The 20,273-nt window shown below is 35.5% G+C and overlaps 2 protein-coding genes across 5 annotated transcripts in view; one reads left to right on the top strand and one right to left on the bottom strand.

The window, feature by feature from the left end:
* On the top strand, positions 1-16,292 carry LOC136845952 (uncharacterized). 2 transcript variants are annotated; one of them, XM_067116490.1, is made up of 7 exons: positions 1-43; positions 9,017-9,316; positions 9,630-10,572; positions 10,829-11,142; positions 11,477-12,077; positions 12,828-13,120; positions 13,464-16,292. In XM_067116490.1, exons 1-7 carry the CDS (start codon positions 32-34, stop codon positions 14,454-14,456), a joined length of 3,456 nt encoding a protein of 1,151 aa, XP_066972591.1. In that variant the 5' UTR covers positions 1-31; the 3' UTR covers positions 14,457-16,292. The 2 variants fall into 2 exon arrangements, with proteins under 2 accessions (XP_066972591.1, XP_066972592.1); XM_067116491.1 differs by having other exon boundaries at positions 5-43; positions 12,888-13,120.
* LOC136845954 (fumarate hydratase, mitochondrial-like) overlaps positions 15,410-20,273 on the bottom strand; it is a 15,970-nt gene continuing 11,106 nt past the window's right edge. For all 3 annotated transcript variants that reach the window (XM_067116493.1, XM_067116492.1, XM_067116494.1), the window contains 6 exons: positions 19,960-20,115; positions 18,707-18,883; positions 17,148-17,367; positions 16,581-16,725; positions 16,294-16,441; positions 15,410-16,047 (listed from right to left, as the gene is read on the bottom strand). In XM_067116493.1, the coding sequence (XP_066972594.1) occupies positions 15,916-16,047; positions 16,294-16,441; positions 16,581-16,725; positions 17,148-17,367; positions 18,707-18,883; positions 19,960-20,115 (978 nt within the window). In that variant the 3' untranslated portion in view covers positions 15,410-15,915. The remainder of the gene's footprint in view (positions 16,048-16,293; positions 16,442-16,580; positions 16,726-17,147; positions 17,368-18,706; positions 18,884-19,959; positions 20,116-20,273) is intronic.

Consider the following 20,273-nt stretch of genomic DNA (forward strand, 5'->3'; position numbering starts at 1 on the left):
AACAAGTCGAGACCTCATCGAAGTCGTCGGCATGGGTGTGGCGGTGAGTTTGTAGTTTCCCGCTGAATGGCGATACAATTTAAGTGTTTCTTGTCGGTGTTATTGCGTGATACGTTGGTTGCATCGCGAAGGAAATAGGAAGTATACAGCGATGTTTGTGCGAGATGCATAAGTTGATTTTAAGTTCAGTGATATCTTTGTGAATGGTTTAATGTGGAATTTTTTTTTTAATTGAACCCGATTTAATGGCTTTGCTAAAGTGAATCCTCAGTCGCGTGAGACGTTATTTTCTTCATAACAGGATATGACTACGAGCATAAAAACGACTTGTCATCATTTTCAGGACGAATTTCATGTTGTTTGGGATGCAAACTGACCCCTTGGCTATGACGGACCACATTTCGTAAAGAACGCAAAAGAGTGGACCAGTGCATCTGGTCTAACGCGTGTGTGCAGGTCCTTCAGAGGGCCACTTGAGAATCTAAACGAGTTCGTCTTAAGAGAAGAGGAGTGATTACGCTGCGAAACTGAACCATTTGGGCAGACATGAAGGATATATATCGGAGCATTTTCATCCTCATACCTTCTGCGTCTCTAAGCGCTTCGTCTCAATCTCCCCTTCAGATCACAGGGCCACGCTCAGCTTGAGATATTTTCCTAGTCCTTGTTCATATTTGCAACTGGTGCTCTTCTGTTACTATTGTCTAGTCTTGGCCCAATACGGGCTCTTGCTCTTCAAGGGCAGCCCGAGGCAGGCTTTTAAAGTGCTTGCGAGTGCATGTGCATTTCTTATGTGCGTGTGTGGATATAGTAAGGTTAAAGTACGCATTTACATTTGCCAGTGGAGTATTCTTATGTATTCAACATTGATGGATCTAGTCGTATGTCGTCACATGTAATACAATCTCTTCACCATACATGGGACCAGCAGATTACAGCTACAAATATGAAGTAACTAGAGTACAGAAGTGCATATATGTTTGGGAAGGGTTCGCATATCTTTGTTTTGCAGACCTCTCTCTCTCTCTCTCTCTCTCTCTCTCTCTCTCTCTCTCTCTCTCTCTCTCTCTCTCTGGCCATCTAAGCGAGCACCCACGTTCCAATCCGGGCATTGCTAACGATGTACCTCGTCCCACATGCAACTAACAATGCGCAGGCTTTGGAAAAACGCTAACATAAAATGCCACGAAATTAAATGAAACCGGTTCATAAGTACGAAACACGTAAAGGGTAATTTTTTCTTTTGCGCCAAAGGCATCCTCCTATTAAGAAACAAAACCCCGGCGACCGAATGATGTCCACCTGACCTTGAAGGAGTGAATCCTAACTTGCAGTCCCCTCCTACATCCTACGTGCCCCTTAAAAAGATGTAGTTCGCCCGTTCGGGTTCCTGTGTAAGGACAACGCCTTTTGACTGGAACTGTTTCCCGTAGAGTAGACGATGCTCTGTGCATAAAAATGCCCTTTAGATTTTGCTTTCATCTTTGTTTTAAAAGGTCAGCTTTTGGCAGACGTAACTGTTTTAGTTTTGGTTCATCGTATAAAAAATATCGTAAATTAGACCACTAGACTGGCCCGTCTTCGACAGTTGTCTCTTACAAGTAAAGGTTCCTTGCGCTTGACGACTTCGGGTTTTTGTTTCTGGCACCAAAAACGGGAATAAATTTTCGAGGTCTTCAAGCACTGCTTGTTGATGACGAGAAATCCGTTGCTTTAATGCGAATGTACACAGAAATGTCAGTCACTGGCTATGAAATGGTATTTTTATTCATTTTTTTCTCGGGAGTTTTTGTGGGTTATACTTCTTTATCTTACTCTGGATAGCTGCTCTGACTAATCATTTGCTATAATTCCGAATTTTATATATTTTTTGTCGAAGGGTTTTGTAGGTTATACCTTTTTTTTTATCCTACTATGAATAGTTGCTCAGATGCTCTGGGGCTTCCTAGTAAAATGTCAGCACTAAATGTTTTCCAAAAACTTTAGCTTTTTAAATCTTTGTTTCTGTTTAACACAAACTTCCTTGTTTTAGGTGGCTTGATCATTTTCTTTTTGTTTCTTTCCTTTTTGCTATGTTTTCCCTAATCTTACGTGTTGGTCTTGCTGTTGCTTTGCTAGGCTTGATATGGGTGTTTAATAACCACACCTTTGCAGACTAGACGTAACTTTGAAAAGAAGTATTAGTATATTATCACATTCTCTCTCTCTCTCTCTCTCTCTCTCTCTCTCTCTCTCTCTCTCTCTCTCTCTCTCTCTCTCTCTCTCTATATATATATATATATATATATATATATATATATATATATATATATATATATATATATATATATATATATATATATATATATACATATATATATATATATATATATATATATATATATATATATATATATATATATATATATATATATATATATATATATATATATATATATATATATATATATATATATATATATATGCAGTACTGTATGGTCAATATTCAGCCTTGAGAGATAATTCATTAGCTTTTTGAAATTATTGTTCATGCTCTCTCTCTCTCTCTCTCTCTCTCTCTCTCTCTCTCTCTCTCTCTCTCTCTCTCTCTCTCTCTGTATATATATATATATATATATATATATATATATATATATATATATATATATATATATATATATATATATATATATATATATATATATATATATATATATATATATATATATATATATATATATATATATATATATATATATATATAGATAGAGAGAGTCAATATTCAGAGAGATTGTTCTCTCTTCTCTCTCTCTCTCTCTCTCTCTCTCTCTCTCTCTCTCTCTCTCTCTGTACTTATATATATATATATATATATATATATATATATATATATATATATATATATATATATATATATATATATATATATATATATATATATAGAGATAGAGAGAGAGAGAGAGAGAGAGAGAGAGAGCAGGAACAGGAACAATAATTTTGAAAAGCTAATGATTTCTTTCTCAAGGCTGAATATGAACCATACAGTACCGCATAACTTATGAATCAGAGCAGGAGATTGTTCCTTTCCTACATTAGCTTGAACCTGAACCTTGACATTTTATCGGCCCCACAAGGAATGCTGACAACCTGTATTTTTTGTGGTGATTTAAAAATCTTGCCTCCTGGTTGGTCGCATGAAAGTCATTGACTGAAAAATATTCCTTGAAGAAATTCTCCAAGTGGTATTGACGGATCAACAAAAAAAAAAGAGGGGGGATGGGTGAGGTTTGAATAGTGGTATAAAAAAACTCCTTTAGTTTTCAAATAAAAATTTAAAATAAAAGTTACTTTATGACTAGTAACTAATCTGTTGTTTTGTTTTCTGCATTTATGTGTACGCATGACAATATTATAAGCAGAGATTATTGCGTATATTAAGTGATTTTAAGCTTATTTATTGGCAAAAATCTTGGCTGAAGGATATACAAAACGTTTTCGTAAAGATCACAAGTCTCGAACTCAAACGTTCAGGTAACAGTAAATCTGTTAAAGGTTTTTTGTTTTGCAAAGCGAATGAAATAATTGATTTTACGATGAACAAATAAAAGTAAACGAAGAAATGTAAACTTGAATCAATAAAGAAAAACGAGAGTGAAATTGATGACACATATTATCACTTGAAGGTAACTACGCCCTTCTGACTCTCTTCACAATAAGAAAAACAAGATCAGATCAGTTAAATGATTTTTGTATAATGAAAGCAGTAAAGACCTGTAGATCAAGTTTCTCCTGCAGATATAAAATTCTTACAGGTACAAGAAATTAGAATATGAACATTAAAAATTAAGAGCCGAAAATATTTTTAAATTTTTTGTGTGTAATTTCCTTTCAAGGATTATTTGAAGTCAGGATTGTCTTTATTTCAAGAATTATTCCTCATTTCGTAATCAAAGAAAAAGATAAAAAAAAAATACGGAACAAACTCACCAGCATTTGTCAAAGCATTGTTCAAAAGCAACCGCGAAAACCTGAAACTTTTTTTTCTTACCCGTTGGGAGATGTATATATTAGATTCTCAATAACATTAGAAACTAAAATTAATAAAAATTTCTCCATAGATTTTAAGATCGGTTATCGATGGGCAGTCATTTTTGCCATAACGGCTATGTATAAACGATTTATATGCATCTCTTTAGAGCAAAATTAATGTTTCCCTAGATAAACGATTTATATGCATCTCTTTAGAGCAAAATTAATGTTTCCCTAGAGAAACGCAGTAACAGAAAGGAAAGTCTCCCAAAAAGACAGTTGTAAAATATAAGAAGCACCTTATTTTGAAAACCTACAAGGGCCCGCCAGAGAGGAAATCATCCCTGTGGAGGGCTGTACATAAAACCAAAGTGAAACAAAGTGAAATAGTACTCGAATCACCTTACATATAAAGCCTATGTGTTAAACCTTAGCACCAGCCTTCCATTTAAAAGGTTATTGACCCAACCGAAGTAACAGCCAGCTAAACCGTCATGGTCTAGACTTTGCAACGGTCACAACCTTTCTTTTAAAGGCTAGATCGCGGTCAAAGCAGTGCCTTCATCTAAAAGGACTACTGCCTCACCCATAGCATCAGATTTTTATCTTAAAGGCTGTTGAATCAAACATAGCATCACTTTCGTTGTAAAATTCCTTCTTCTTCCGTCTTACATTCCAATGACTCGAATGTTGTATCAGCCTTCCATCTGAAAGCAATTGGTCCAGTAAGTCCATCTCTCTGAAAATGAATTTTCCTCCCTTCGGGAATTCCTGCAATCTGAAGATGTCATGAAGCCTGTTTGTTATACCGTTAATACGCAGTATCCTTCCTTAAGGCCCAATAAGATTCCTGCTCAGAGTATCCTTTGGTAGTATGTGTACATCTTTTTGTATGCGGGACCCGTTACCTTCAGTAATATTATCAATCTAGCATTCGCCAAGGACGCAATGCAGGTGTATGTGTGTGTGTGTGTGTGAGAGATGAGAGAGAGAGAGAGAGAGATAATGTACTGGTTACTTTTTTACCAGATTATACGTACGCGTTACTATTTACAATGTCATCTGTTTCTCGATTTCTTCGCATTTCCTGGATAAGCTTGTCTCTACAAAGCCGTATTTTCTTCATTTGGTTGTAAGGCTTTGTACTGATAGTCTAATTCCAGAAGTATGAAGAAATTCATACATTATATATATATATATATATATATATATATATATATATATATATATATATATATATATATATATATATATATATATGTGTGTGTGTGTGTGTGTGTGTGTGTGTGTGTGTGTGTGTATATATATATATATATATTTATATTTACTCGTATATGTAAAACGTACACACGAAATGTGACGACCTTTGCATACATTGTAGAGATAACAATAATGGAGATTCACTGATACGTAACCTGCAGAATAATAGTAGGTTATCTGGAATATGCGAAATACACCTTGGTCACGCTTCCGTGCGCATTCTTACGAGAGAGAGAGAGAGAGAGAGAGAGAGAGAGAGAGAGAGAGAGAGAGATGAAAAAATCTTCGCTTGCTATAACATTCTCACGTCTTTCGTGAATAGTTATTTTTCTTTCTAGGATTTTTGCTTGTCTGGGAAAATATTGATCGCAACAACCTAAGATGAGAGTTCAGCTGTCCTTGAAGTACCTTTGTTGATGTAAGTGAATAACTAGCTTTGGCAAAGGATTCTGTGTTAACCTCGACTAAAGAAGTGACAAAAAAAAAAAGGATTTAGTGGTAGATAACAAAAAGATAACCTATTCTGAGGCAAAGACGGGAGAAACGAGTGGAGAAACCTCACAAAATATATATTGCCAAAGTCTTTGGTGAACATGAGTGCTTAGTGCCGTTTTGCCAAGCGCCAGAGACCTTCGATTATGCATGTATTTGACTGCAAAAACAAATAAGCTATTGAAAAAAGCACGGAAAATAAAAAAAATTGAAAAAGTAAGGAAGAATTAAAACAAACATAACATGGTGAAATAAGAAGGAAGAATTAAATAAACATAAGATGGTGAAAAAGGAAGGAAGAATTACAACAAACATAAGATGGTGGAAAAAGTAAGGAAGTATTAAAATAAACGTAAGATTGTGAAATAAGAAAGAAGAATTAGATAAACATAAGATGGTGAAAAAGGAAGGAAGAATTAAAACAAACATAAAATGGTGAAAAAGGAAGGAAGAGTTAAAACAAACAACTGACTACTCCTGGATTCACTGATGAGATCAGCATTAAGTATTTGACTATTGGCACTCTGAACTTATTAACGGCCGAATGATGCTCAGTGAACCTCAGGGAACTGTGTTTAAGAAAGGCATATGTTTAACGACATAATTTTAGCAAGAAGATTAAGCATGGCAAAACAGAAAGCTTATTATTGCATAGCAATATGTGACTAAAGCTCGATTTTTGGCATGCAGAGGTTTACTAGCGTCATTGGGAATTGTATAGTCAGAGAGACATCACAGCTACCTTAGACCACAGTGAAATATGGGAAAAAATCGTTCATCAAGTTATTAGCAAAATATTTTGAGAGAGAGAGAGAGAGAGAGTAACTGGTATGAAAGTTCAGCTCCTTAAGCTAACACTGGAATTGCTGATTACAATTGACGTTAGTGCATTGCCTCTATAGTTACTACATTCAGTCTTAGTTAAGTTACCTTCCTTGTGTGGCTTGCTATAACTTCCAGCTCCAACCAACAGGCTTTGTTTCCTCGTTCCATATTCTGCATAGACAGGTCTCATTTCAGTTTCAGCTAAAGGCTTCTTTGTAATGATTCCATCATAACCCGGTGCTTACACCAGCAAGGTTCTTTATTACTGATTCCATAAAAAACAAGCATGAATTCATTCATTAACACATTCAAATCTTCTTTAGCTTCTGTTATATCAATCAAATTATTCACCTCACATCATTTATGACCTTACAAAAATGTTCTGCCCGGCATTGGTGTCTTCTTATAGTATTATTATTGGCCCATCCCTCATTTGACAAGCATTTTCCTCTTTATTTTATCCCATGGACATTTCATTAATAATTCTGTGAACTATCAGCACCACTGCCAATCCCTGAATACATGGTCCTGTCAGCATTATAAGCCAGTTTTTCCAGATATTTTGTCTTACATCCTGTTGCAGTTTGCACAACTTCATTCTCAAGACTTGAGTTCTTAAAACCTTCTACTTTGCATTCTTCTACTCTTCACTGTAATCCAGGTCTCATTCAGTAATCCAGGTCTCATTCAATATCCAAGGTTTCCTTCTTGTTACCCCATACCCCAGTACTTCTTTACCAGCAGTTTTAGTCCCAAATTCTTGCAACCTTGAAGTCAGTCCTGTTTTTCTTAGTAACTAACAAGTACCGTAACAGTGCATAGGTCAACAGTCCCAGCATATGGCCTGAAGTATTCAAGGATTTTGACTATAGCAAGAAAAAATGCAATAAATAAAAAATTCGATAACTACTAACTAGTAGTTACGACTATTGAAACCTAATGTCCCTACTCAAACCCAGTTAAAAAATGAAAGAGGAAGGAGTCACAAACAGTGTTAATGAAAATATGTTTTTATCTTTTCAACAGGTTAGATACATGCTTTTGTTAATGACTGTAACTGACAGGCATTAACAAAAGCGTTTACCGAGTCATTTGGAAGCAGAACGTTTTTAGATTTGGTCCTGGTTGACTTGGAGAATTAAGCATTGTGTGAGCTTGACGAAGAGAAGGTTTTAATTTAATTTTAATGCAGGACGTGGCAGACCTAATTGTTTTGATGTCAGTTGGACAGATGGATAGTTTAGTGGGGATATGTTATGTTTTTAAATAGAAGAGTCTTTTAATAATGATTTTATTCAATTTCAGCTTCATGTACCTGAGGTAGTGAAAATATTCATATATACATATGTGGAATGAAATTTTTTTTTTAAATAAACTTTAAATCCTAAAAGCTTTACAAGGATTACTGTCCACATCGTCAAAGACACCTAATATGAAAATTTGTCCTTGTAGAAATTTTTATCTAGTTTCATTGCTTCGTATTAGTGTTTGTATTCAGTATTAAAGTCTTTTGGCTGGAGAAAAATAGTACAGTACATAGCACTTTACTGTCGTCTTTTCTGACTAAGCATATTTTGGCATCACCTCAGAAATAGCTTTGCTTGAGAATGGAATGATGAAATCCTTAGTTTTCCTTGCTAATAATTCAGGAATTTTGTAGATACAAATACACCTCCTCCTAGATCTTGGTTTATTGTTACTCATCAGGATGGGGTTATTAAGAGCAATGGTAATAGTACCTTTTTACCTGCATAGCAGAACCATTTACAATATAGAACTGCATTTATAAAACAGCATTTGTTACCCTTGAAAGGAATTAGGTAGACTGGGATGAATGTTCTTGCTTCAGCAAGTAGTCTTGAGAAATCTTTCTCAACATGTGAGTGAGTGTGCATGTATCATTTTATTTTAACTAAATTGGCTTTTATTTCTATCTTATGGTTGTTTTATGGTAAATCACTTAATTCTTTCCCTTTATCATCTTGATTTTCAACGGAGAGAGAGAGAGAGAGAGAGAGAGAGAGAGAGAGAGAGAGAGAGAGAGAGAGAGAGAGAGAGAGAGAGAGAGAGAGAGAGAGAGAGAGAGATTGCTCTAGTTATTCGGGACTCACTCCCTGTAAATTTTGTCATGATTTTTCTTTAATTTCTAATACTGTAGATGTTCCTACAGAACATTAAACATGATGTACAGTACTTAGAATAAGCTTTTTAATTAAAGTGCAGTCAAAATTTATATCTCTGGAAATATTGTAAGTACCACTTCAACATTCATTGCCCACATTCATTACCAACAATGTTGCTCAACTCAGTAACATTTGACTCCCTTCAACGTACACAAGAAAGATCAAGTACTCTTACATTCCTATTTTTCATTTTCTAAATATATGATACATTGCAAAACAGTCTTATCAGAGCTCTTTCATTTCTAAAGGCATTGGTGTTTGCTGGAGTACTGATAGGCGGTGCGTTGTCAGCTCCCACTTCGAAAGCCACTCCGCCCGAGCTCTTGCTCCAGCCACCAACCCAGAATGCAGCAGCGCCTGTCACCTACATTTCCCGCCATCATGCCCAGGATGAGTTAGGCCAAGTCAACTATGGGTTTTCTCACCCTGGTCAATCCAAGAACGAACTACGAGATTCCACTGGAAATGTCGCAGGTGCTTATAGCTACATTGATGCTGACAATAAGGTCGTTATTGTCGAATACACTGCAGGAGATAAGGGATTCCAAGTAAGTTCTAAATGGGAATTACTTTATTATTGATTGTAAAACTGTTATTTACTGGTATGCAAGAAGTTAAATTATCATGTCAAGTCTGCACTGGTAGGCATATCACAGTAATGAAATACATATCTAAGGTATTTAACACAAATGTTAACATTTTGCAGTTTCAGCAATTACAAAATTTGATTGAAGTGGCGATATGCATATTCTCCATAGTAGCAAAACTTAAATACTAAGCCATAACTTTTGCCACTTAAAAATTTAGTATAAATCCAGATATGAAATATTAGAACAGAAATAAAAATAATCTTTTTATCAGGTGACGAGTAACAACCTTCCCATAGCAGTATCTGATACTCCAGAGGTTCTTGCTGCTAAGATACAATTTGTCGAACAATACAATGCTGCTGCTCTAGCTGCCGCTGCTGCTGCTAATGATGCAAGTAATGAATTGCCTGCTAAGGATTCCAGCACTAGTAACATAGCAGTTCCAGTTCAAGTCATTTCAAGTCCTGTCAGAGATACACCAGAAGTCATTGCTGCCAAATTGCAGTTTGTTGAAGCTTACAATTCTGCGGCTCTTGCCGCTGCTAATGCTCCTGATGACCCTGCTGTACCATCCAAGGATGCAGAATACAGATCAAAGGTGCCAGTAAATCCTAACCCCATAAAGGACACTGCAGAAGTCATTTCTGCTAAACTACAATTTGTTGAAGCATACAATGCAGCTGCCCTTGCTGCTGCCAAAGCTGCAGAAAGCCCTCAGACTGATGGGTCTTCAAAGGTCACCATTGTATATGGTCTTCCTGTGGTACAAGACACGCCAGAGGTTTTAGCAGCTAAACTAAAGTTTGTTGAAGACTACAATGCAGCTGCCTTGTCAGCAGCATTAGCTCCAGATAACAAGGTACTTAATTCAGCGACGAACAAAGTTCCCACTGTCACTGAGGAATCCATAGAGAAAGATGAGCCAGTGACAGAACTTGGCATTATTGCTGAACAGGCACCTGAAACCACTCTTTCACCAAGGAATGATGATGAACACACTGAACCTACAATTACTTTCCCTGTTCAGCAAGGAATGAGCAAAGAAACTGTCAAAAAAGTTTATCATCTTGTACCAACGAAGGTTGAGGGTTCTCCAGATGAAAAACCCAAAGAAGTAGAGGCTGAATCTGGTGTTGTTAAAGTCAGCAAACCAGCAACTGATTATTCTCTATACAAATATACATACTCAAATTCTGGAGTACATGTTCCTCAGGGTAACTATATTATTGGGTTCTATCAGTTTTCCTTTCATTTTCTTGAGATCCTCTAGCTTATTGGATACATTCTTTTGAATATTTAGTGTTTAGTTGTTATTTCTGCTTAGTCAAAATTGACCCAGTGGAATTTTTATTATAAATATTCTTTGGAAACCAGTGACTGATTAAGTTAAATGCTAATCCATTGTTTTATGAGCATAAAGAACACAAAACAATATTATAGTAATAACTGTAAACCCTTCCATTGTTTCAGTCTATACCTACGATGTAAGTGTGCCCATGAAACCTCAGGCTCCTGAGACTCCAGCTGCTAAAACATCTGTGCTTCCTAAACCAGTGTATCATTCCAATATTGACGATCAACCCATTTCAGTTCCTGTGACACACATAAATCGCCATCATGCACAAGATGAAGTGGGCCAGGTCAATTATGGTTACTCATACCCTGGTCAAGCTCAACATGAATTGCGTGATGCCAGTGGAAATGTTGCTGGTGCTTACTCATATGTGGATGAGGAAAATAAAGTTATCAGAGTTGAATATACAGCAGGGAAAAATGGATTTCAGGTATGTTACTAAATAATAGTTTAATATGTGCTGTTAGTTCAGAGTAAATTGATCCCAGTCTTAAACAGTAGCAAAAATATCAATTACAGTTAAATTTATCAGATGATAAGCAGACAGGAAGAGTTGAACAAATAAATCAGATAAGTAATGAAGTTAGAAAACTCCTATGCTTTTTGAATGAATAGAAATACTACATTTGAAAGTCAACTACTGTACCCTTAGTTTAGTGTGAAAGTGTGAATAGTTAAAGTAGAACTGCCAATCTAAATTAGACTTAATCTTATAGTTCACCTTTAGATAAGTGTTGAAATTTATAACACAAATTTATTTTTAGGTAAAAAGTAATAATTTGCCAATAGCTGTTCAAGACACTCCAGAAGTTTTAGCTGCAAAACTGCAGTTTGTGGAAGCCTATAATGCTGCAGCAAATGCTCCTGATGATCCACCTGAATCTGCCTTACTGGATGAAGATAGCACTTCTACACCATTCATTAACCCAAATCCAGTTCAAGATACTCCAGAAGTTCTTGCTGCAAAGCTGCAGTTTGTGGAAGCTTATAATGCTGCTGCCCTCGCTGCTGCAAATGCTCCTGATGGTCCAGAAGAATCTGTCTCACATGAAGAAGATAGTACAGCAGTGCCATTTGTTAATCCTAATCCCATAAAAGACACTCCAGAAGTTCTTACTGCAAAACTGCAATTTGTAGAAGCTTACAATGCTGCTGCTCTTTCTGCTGCAGGAGCGACAAATGATCCAGGCCAAGAAGATATTCCAAAAGCTACACTTAATTATGCTTTACACCCAGTTAAAGATACACCGGAAGTCATAGCAGCTAAAATACAGTTTGTTGAAGCATACAATGCAGCTGCATTAGCAGCTGCCATGGCTCCTGATGATGAAGTACCACACAATGAAGAGGAAACTGGAGTAGAAGGTATGTCAGGGGTCTCAGTCTTTCCTGCTGAAGTTGTTTAGTTTTTTCTTGTACAGGTAAATGTGGTCATGTATGTATGCAGTCTAAGGTCAGTTGAAATGACATTCCTTTGCTTATGAGTATCTCCCAGTAAAATTATTGGACAAAGGGATTTTGCTAAAGCATCAGTGATTTAATCATATATACTGTATATTGTTAAATATTTTAAACGCATAACATCTAAAACAATAAGACAATTATTTCGTCTCTACCAGATAGTGATTTTATTTTAGTATTTGAACTTATTGTTTTTGAACTTCCTTATTATAAATTCTTAAGGACATATGGTGACTTACTATAGAATTTTGGGGTTATACACAAAAATATCAAACACAAATCTATTATTCTGTTATCTAAGTAGTATCAGATATGTAAAGGCATTAATTATATGGTTATTTTTTTCTAATACCCTATATGAACCAATAAAATGTGGGATCATTGAGTTGTAAGGTCCCCAAAAGTGCTTCCAGAAAATGTTGTATGATGCATTTGTTGGTCAATAATATTTAATGGTATGAGCTATTCCTCTGCCACTTCAGCAAGTAAAACAGACTTTTTTCATATGGCTTCTAATGTTATTTGGTATTTGGTAACACTTCGTCAAGGAGATAAAAAAAAAAAGAAAATGCTGGAATCTTACTTGGGCTTTAAACTTCCTTTGAAAAAATAAAAATATGAAGGGCTCAAAAGCTGCTTGTATTTTAATTTCAGTTCAGAAATACACTGCAGCACAACCAGTTCCTGTAACAGACTCTTCTGTTGACATTCCAGCAGCTATACCAACCTCTCTCCAAGTTCCATCAGTAGCTGTCCCTGTCACCTACATTTCCCGGCATCATGCCCAAGATGAGCTGGGTCAGTTTAACTATGGCTTTCATCATCCAGGCCAAGTAAAGAATGAAGTGCGAGATGCTGATGGAAACGTTGCTGGTGCCTACAGTTATGTGGACTCAGATGACAAAGTTATCCACGTTAAGTACACAGCTGGGGAGGATGGTTTTCAGGTAATGATACACTGCATACACATTTCTTATCCAATACCATAATTTTCTCTATGGGCAAGGGAAATTGCAGCATTGTAGAAATTTCTGATGAGTTGAATAGCTGACAGAGGATAACAAATGTACATTAAGTGTAATGTTGACTATGATACATATTTTTACAAGGTTTCACTTTCCACCAAAAAGTTTGAAGATAAGGAAAATTTTGCAAAATCATAAAAGAATCATTTACCAAAGCAAGTAGGTAAATCTTAAATGTCATGTTGTTATACAAAAATTGTCATTAGCCTTCTTGCTTTTTAATTGCTTATTCATTAAATCTATAATTATTTTTTTCTTTAAACAGGTAGTTAGCAATAACCTTCCAATAGCACCTCTTGACACTCCAGAGGTACTAGCTGCAAAGCTACAGTTTGTTGAGGCTTACAATGCAGCTGCTCTTGCTGCTGCCGCAGCCCCAGATGATGTCGAACCAGGAAGTTCTTCCAGTGATGTTAATTTTGCTGTGCCTTCTGCAGTCAAGGACACACCAGAAGTCCTTGCTGCTAAACTGCAGTTTGTTGAGGCCTATAATGCAGCTGCTCTTGCTGCTGCCAATGCTCCAGATGACCCAAGTGATGTGGATCCCATAGATGAAAAATCAGGTAATCAAAACCTAATTAGAGACACCCCTGAGGTTACCGAGGCCAAGTTGAATTTTGTTGAAGCCTACAACACAGCAGCCATTGCTGCTGCCTCAGCAGAGGCTCCTGATGTAGCTGCAAAGATTGCATATGCCCCTCATCCTGTGAAAGACACACCTGAAGTTATTGCTGCTAAGATAGCATTTGTAGAAGCATACAATGCAGCTGCACTTGCAGCTGCAGCAGCCCCAGACGATGATGTCATATACGATACAACAGAGGAACCAAGTGAAGATGAAGCTGTCACTGTTCTTGGGGAAAGGAGTACAGAGCAGCCTTTAACAGATGCAGTTCTGGAAAGCAAGACCTCACAGAACTTGGCTATCAGTGGTCTCCCTGAGGTGTCTCAGCCCCTAGATGATTTGGACAAGAACTCTGAGATTACAGAAACTGTTATTCCCAGAACATCATCACAGTTCCAGACATTCCCCATTCCTTTCACAAGGTATGCAGGCTACCTCCCAGGATCAGATGGCACTGCCCCTACAATGTATACATATTCTGTTCCTTATGGGTTGTATGGACTTCCCCCATCAACAGCATCTCTAAAGGGTTACCCATTCTCTGTTTACTTGGTACCTGCACAGTTGGTTAAGCAAGATCAGGGTCAGGTTAATAACCATGTTATAATGTATGCCCCATATCACACATATTAGATCTAGTAGCTTCAGTCTGTATTACACTATTTCATGATATTGTAGTGTATTGAAATATTGATACAGTATAATAGTCAAGTGCTATTTGCCAAATAGATCGTAAGTTTCGTCTAATCACAACCGAGTCAAAAGCTAGAGTGAAGGATGAAATGGAAAGAATGGTCATTCTTGTATCTGCTGAATACTCCTTGTAGGTTCATCATTATGTACAAGATTTTAAAATTCAGCCCCCTAACAGGACAGTTCTTTTACAGTACATATAGTTATCACTACTGTATGGTTGAGGGTAATGTCATACTACTTGCTTAGATAATTGTCTTGTGGAATTGGATGGCACTGAAATATTGCTAAGGCTGTATCTTATTACCTGGAAAGGTTTTTTACAATTTTATTGCCAGATAACTGAGTCAGGGGCATTCTTTCCAACTTGAAACCACATTTCTTAGCAGCATTGATTCACTTAGTCTTTTCTTTCAACCCTTATTCTTTTGAATACTTTCCTCATGAGGTGACCAAGTGTTTACCACAGCTCCTTACCTTAAGTTTGCTGAATACTTTCTTCATGAGGTGACCAAGTGTTTACTATAGCTACTTACCTTATGTTTGCTAGGTCCTACATCAAAGGTGAATTTGTATCTGTAGACTAAAGCTTAAGGCAGTTTATGTGGCTGGTTTATCTTTGTCACTTAAATCCCCTTTACAGAATTTCAGCTTAGCTTTAAAAGTTGAACATAGGAACATTTGTTATGAGATAGATCTGTGGTATTCTTCAAATTTTTCTCTCTTCATGTGAAAGGTTACTCTTTAACTTTCAGAGTGTCTTCTGAATATTTGAAGGTTGTGATTATTAAAAAGAGCCATTCCTCTGTTTTGCTGAATCAACATACCTATCATACTGTCTACTTTTCTTGAATTTCCATAAGACATATAACAGGAAAATAAGAAAACCAAACTTATGAACATAAATTCTTATTAGGTAAATTTTTTGCAACTAAATATTCAGACACCAAAGATAGTGTTATGTACAGCAGTTAATCACCTATATTTAGGTGTTTTTATTTTGAAAGAAAATATATAAAACACAACAAAATAAACCATCAACAACATTATCATTTAACACACATTCCTACCATAAGCCATATGAAAATAGTTCAGGATTTCTTTTAACATTATAATACATTTGCATAAAAAACTCTATCTACACTTATGTGCAGTGTTCTATGTCATAATACCCATATACAAACATTTCACAGATTATCCTGTTTTCCTTTTCAATCAAAGAATTGTATTGTATAATATTAACCTTAGCAATTTGGCCTCTAGAGGATGACTAACTTTTGCCCCATAAAGAGAAGCATGTTACAGAGCCTATGATTGTATCTCACTTTTCAGGACTTGGTACAAATAATTTTAATTTTCAATAATCATGAAAGAGTATCATTCACCTTGTAAAATTCTTTTACTTAGGACCCAGCATATCCTCAGGTCGTACCCACTTGGCAAATTCCTCTTCAGTTAAGTAGCCTAGTTTTAATGCTGATTCCTTCAATGTTGTACCCTCCTTGTGAGCCGTTTTTGCGATCTTAGCAGCCTGAAACACATTAACATAAATTGAAGTAAATATTTATAAAGTTCCTTGGGTTAAATCTTTAAAATTATGTGGTAGAAAAGCATACTTAAAAACAAAGATATTTATGTTTTGATGTAGGAAAAGCCCATTTTCACACTGAAAACTATATTCTAAATATCTTTTACTCAGTGAATCATCTGTATAATTTCTTGTAAGTCTTCTGTACACATACTGTAGAAGCAAATAATAAAACTTTTGCAACCTTACCTTATCATATCCAATGTGAGGATTTAATGCAGTAACTAACATCAGTGACTCATGAAGAAGCTTGTGTATTCTTTCACGATTGGCTTCAATTCCAACAACGCAATTATTAACAAAGGCATGGGAGCTATCCCCAATCAATCGAATGGACCTGAAAGAGGTTTAGGAAGCAGTGTATATTAAAAAAAAACCAAGCCACTAGTTAAAAAATTACCAAAGCCATAAATTAAAAAATGGTGACTCTCAAAAATTTTACTCAAAATTTCTAACTTATTTGCTATTCAACTCACCTCAGGACATTTGCAACCATCATTGGTTTAAAAACGTTGAGTTCAAAGTGACCATTTGAACCTCCAACAGTGACTGCAACATGGTTTCCCATTACCTGAGCAGCAACCATTGTAATTGCTTCACACTGAGTTGGATTGACTTTACCTGAAACATATGAAAATATTTTAAATGCAAACCATATAATACAGTAGTACACAGATTACCAAAAATAAAAAATTGGGATTTAACATATCACAGGAAAGTTCATATAAATGGGAAAAATATTCTTTAGATACTATAGATAGGTAGAAAAAGAAATCTAAAGGCAGAGTATTTTTACATATCTTAAAACATCTTGCTGCTGATCGCTGTAGAGTAACCATGATTTGGTAAAAGAATGTAAGTGATTGCTAAAATTGATTTCATAATCATGAATATGTGCATTTTTTGCAAGTTTAGGACCCATAACAGCTACTATATTCAAAGTTCAGCAGCAAGATGCTGAGGGATACAAGGAAATGTGATCATGCGATATCTTAAAAGCTACAGCAATTCACCTTAAATAAAAAACCAAGTGTGTCACATACCTGGCATAATGGAAGATCCTGGCTCATTTTCTGGAAGAGAAATTTCTCCAAGACCACATCGAGGGCCTGAAGCAAGAAATCTGATGTCGTTAGCAATTTTCATGATGGAACAAGCCACTACATTGAGGGCTCCTGACACCTCAACCAATGCATCATGGGCAGCCAGGGCTTCAAATTTGTTTGGAGCAGTTTCAAAGGGCAACCCTGTAAGTTCTGACACCTACAAGAAAATGAATAATAAAACAGAATTTTGATATGTTCACTCAGTTTCTAAAATTCACCCCACCTTAATTTTATCTTGGAATTCAATACCTATTTTACCATACACAAAAAGCTTTAAAAATTCATGAAAAATATGATTAAATTCTATTAACTTACCCAGCATTCTTGGAGAGTTGCAGATATTAAGATATTCAATTCAAATAGATTTAAATCAGGCTTTCAAACAACTTGTATCCATCTAGCAAACCTAATCTTAACAAGAATAAATAACTAATAGCGTGGCAAAAGCTTTCTATTCTTTTGTAACAACCTCAATCAAAAAATAAACTGAGAAGTAATTTGCTAGGCTGACTCATATTGCCAAAGACTGCTTCAACTTTCAAAAACTAGTTTCAGTAATGCGTGTTATGCAACAAGAAAAAGGGCACAGTATAGTAACTGAATTTCCAAGATACTTTGACCTAAATGACTTTAAGTGAAGAAGATGCAAATATGGCAACCTTAGGTGAAAAAGATGGAAAATATGGCAAGTAATAGTAAACCATGGTAAAATAATTGGATGAAAACAAAACTATTACTATATACACAGACAAAAATGCTTAAAGTCAGAAAATGAGTCAAGGAATATAAAAAAACAAATTTAACAAAGGTAATAATCCAATTCTCCCAGTTTTACTTAGCTTGGGAACACCTAAGATCATGAAGCACTAGACAAATAAGAACCTTCCCGAGTGATAAAAACTTGTGAGCCCACTGACCACCAATGCATGTAGTTATGAACTTTAAGTCTGTAACTTTACCAAATAACTAAAACTTCACATAGATATAATAGCGACATTACATGAAACAACTAGAACATTATCTAATGTGACATGGAGGCAAATGCTTTGTTTGGAGAATTCTTGTGTTGCAGTGGACCATCAACTTTGAAAATTTACTATTAATACCCCTGGGAGGTCACACACACAATGCAAGTGAGAGCTGCAATGGAGGAATAATTAGAATTCCACAGCCCTATCAGTTCGGTTCAAGCCCTCCCCCAAAAGATCCCTTTCCTTCAGAAAAGGAACAAAGCACAGTTTGGTAACTTTTACTTTTAAATAAATACAGAATTTCACGTTTTATGTACAAATAAAAGTGACTAAAAAAACAAACCTTTTAAACTATGCAAATTCAATATTTTTGCTAGTACTGCAGCTATTTCTTCTATGACTAACTACACTTTGAAAAAATCACTACCATTCAAGGTTCAAGTCATAGTTTCAACTTCCAAAAATGAATCTTGCCATACCTGATAACAAAATCTACACAATACTGTCTCAGACGGTGTATCTTACCTTGGCTGCCACCTTTTCAGCAAAACCAATCCTTGTGTTTAGACCAGTGCCTACAGCAGTACCTCCAGCAGCTAAAAGATAAATTCTTGGCAGACAAGCTTTTACACGTTCAATGCCGAATTCTATTTGTTGTGCATATCCACCAAACTCTTGTCCTAAAGTTAAGGGAGTGGCATCCTGAAATTTATAAAATCCATAAATAAAAAAATTAACATACACATTCAGTGACTGTGCCCTTAAAGTCATAATTGTTAAGTAGTGATTTCAAGATAAGTCATTAATATAAAGCAATCCTGAAGTGACTGAATTATCATTACTTGTTATGGAACAACCATAACTATTGCCCCTTACAAGGTTAATTAAACTTTCTACACAGCTTACAAATCCAATAATACTAAGGCCATTTTACTAATATTTCCCTTTATGAAAAATAACATGGAAATTAAATTTTGTTGTAACCAATGCTTCATAATCAAATATTTTATAATTAATGCCTATATTTGTTTAACATCTGATGACTTTGGAGGTTAGCTTCGGTAATTTAGGAATTTTTTTCCTCCCACTATGCAATGTTATGATTTAACAGGCATTAAAGGGACAAATTCCTTTCAAAAGTGTTTTTCAGGATGCTGAAAAATAACCCGGCAAGCGGAGATTTTCAAGGTCTTTACAAATATGTTGAAAGGAATTTTCTTTGTTAATAATTCTGCAACTCACAAAGGCAAATAATTTGAAAATACCACGTGTTCATCTTTTTCAACCCTTTAACTTAGTTGCTTTCATTTATTTCAAAGTCTTGTTTTGGGGAATAATTGTTTTTTCATATCTTTTCAATGTCAACAAAGCAATATTTAAATGATGGATTAAATATATCATGCACAATACATGTGAATGTAATCCTTGTGCTATTTCCCCCCCTTGAATAACAAAAAAAATATCCTGTTGGTTTAAATTTTATGCAAAATAAGCTCAATTCTACCTGTAGATCCAATTACATGCAGAAATTAGAAAACATATTTAGAAAATAGAGTAAAACTCAGAAAACCAGACACTTCCCTTAACTTAATTCCACCAGTTAAAACACTTCTCTTAACTTAATTCCACCAGTTAAAACATCATGCAGCACTAATAATAATACTGATAACAAGCCAAACAGGAAACTGACCCCAGACTAGAGCAACAAGAGATGGAGATCTTTACACCATACACACACACAAAAATGTGGCCCCAATCTACAGCTTTCATTAACTTACTTGAGTATGGGTTCTACCAATCTTAATTATGTCAGCAAATTCCTTAGCTTTAGCATCCAAAGCTTTGTGCAAAGCTATGAGGCCAGGGAGAAGTGTTGTATGAATTTCAACTGCTGTTGCTATGTGCATGGCAGTAGGATAGGTATCATTAGAACTCTGTAAAGAACATTATACCATTACACTGTATATTTAACAATTATAAATACTGTATTTTCCACATAAATTTACAAAGTTACAAAAAATTGTACTTTATATCTATTAATTATTATAATTAGCAACAAAATAGCACAACCCTTTCACAGTACATAAATTAC

The sequence above is a fragment of the Macrobrachium rosenbergii genome, chromosome 14 (genome assembly GCF_040412425.1).
Source record: "Macrobrachium rosenbergii isolate ZJJX-2024 chromosome 14, ASM4041242v1, whole genome shotgun sequence".
NCBI classification, from domain to species: domain Eukaryota; kingdom Metazoa; phylum Arthropoda; class Malacostraca; order Decapoda; family Palaemonidae; genus Macrobrachium; species Macrobrachium rosenbergii.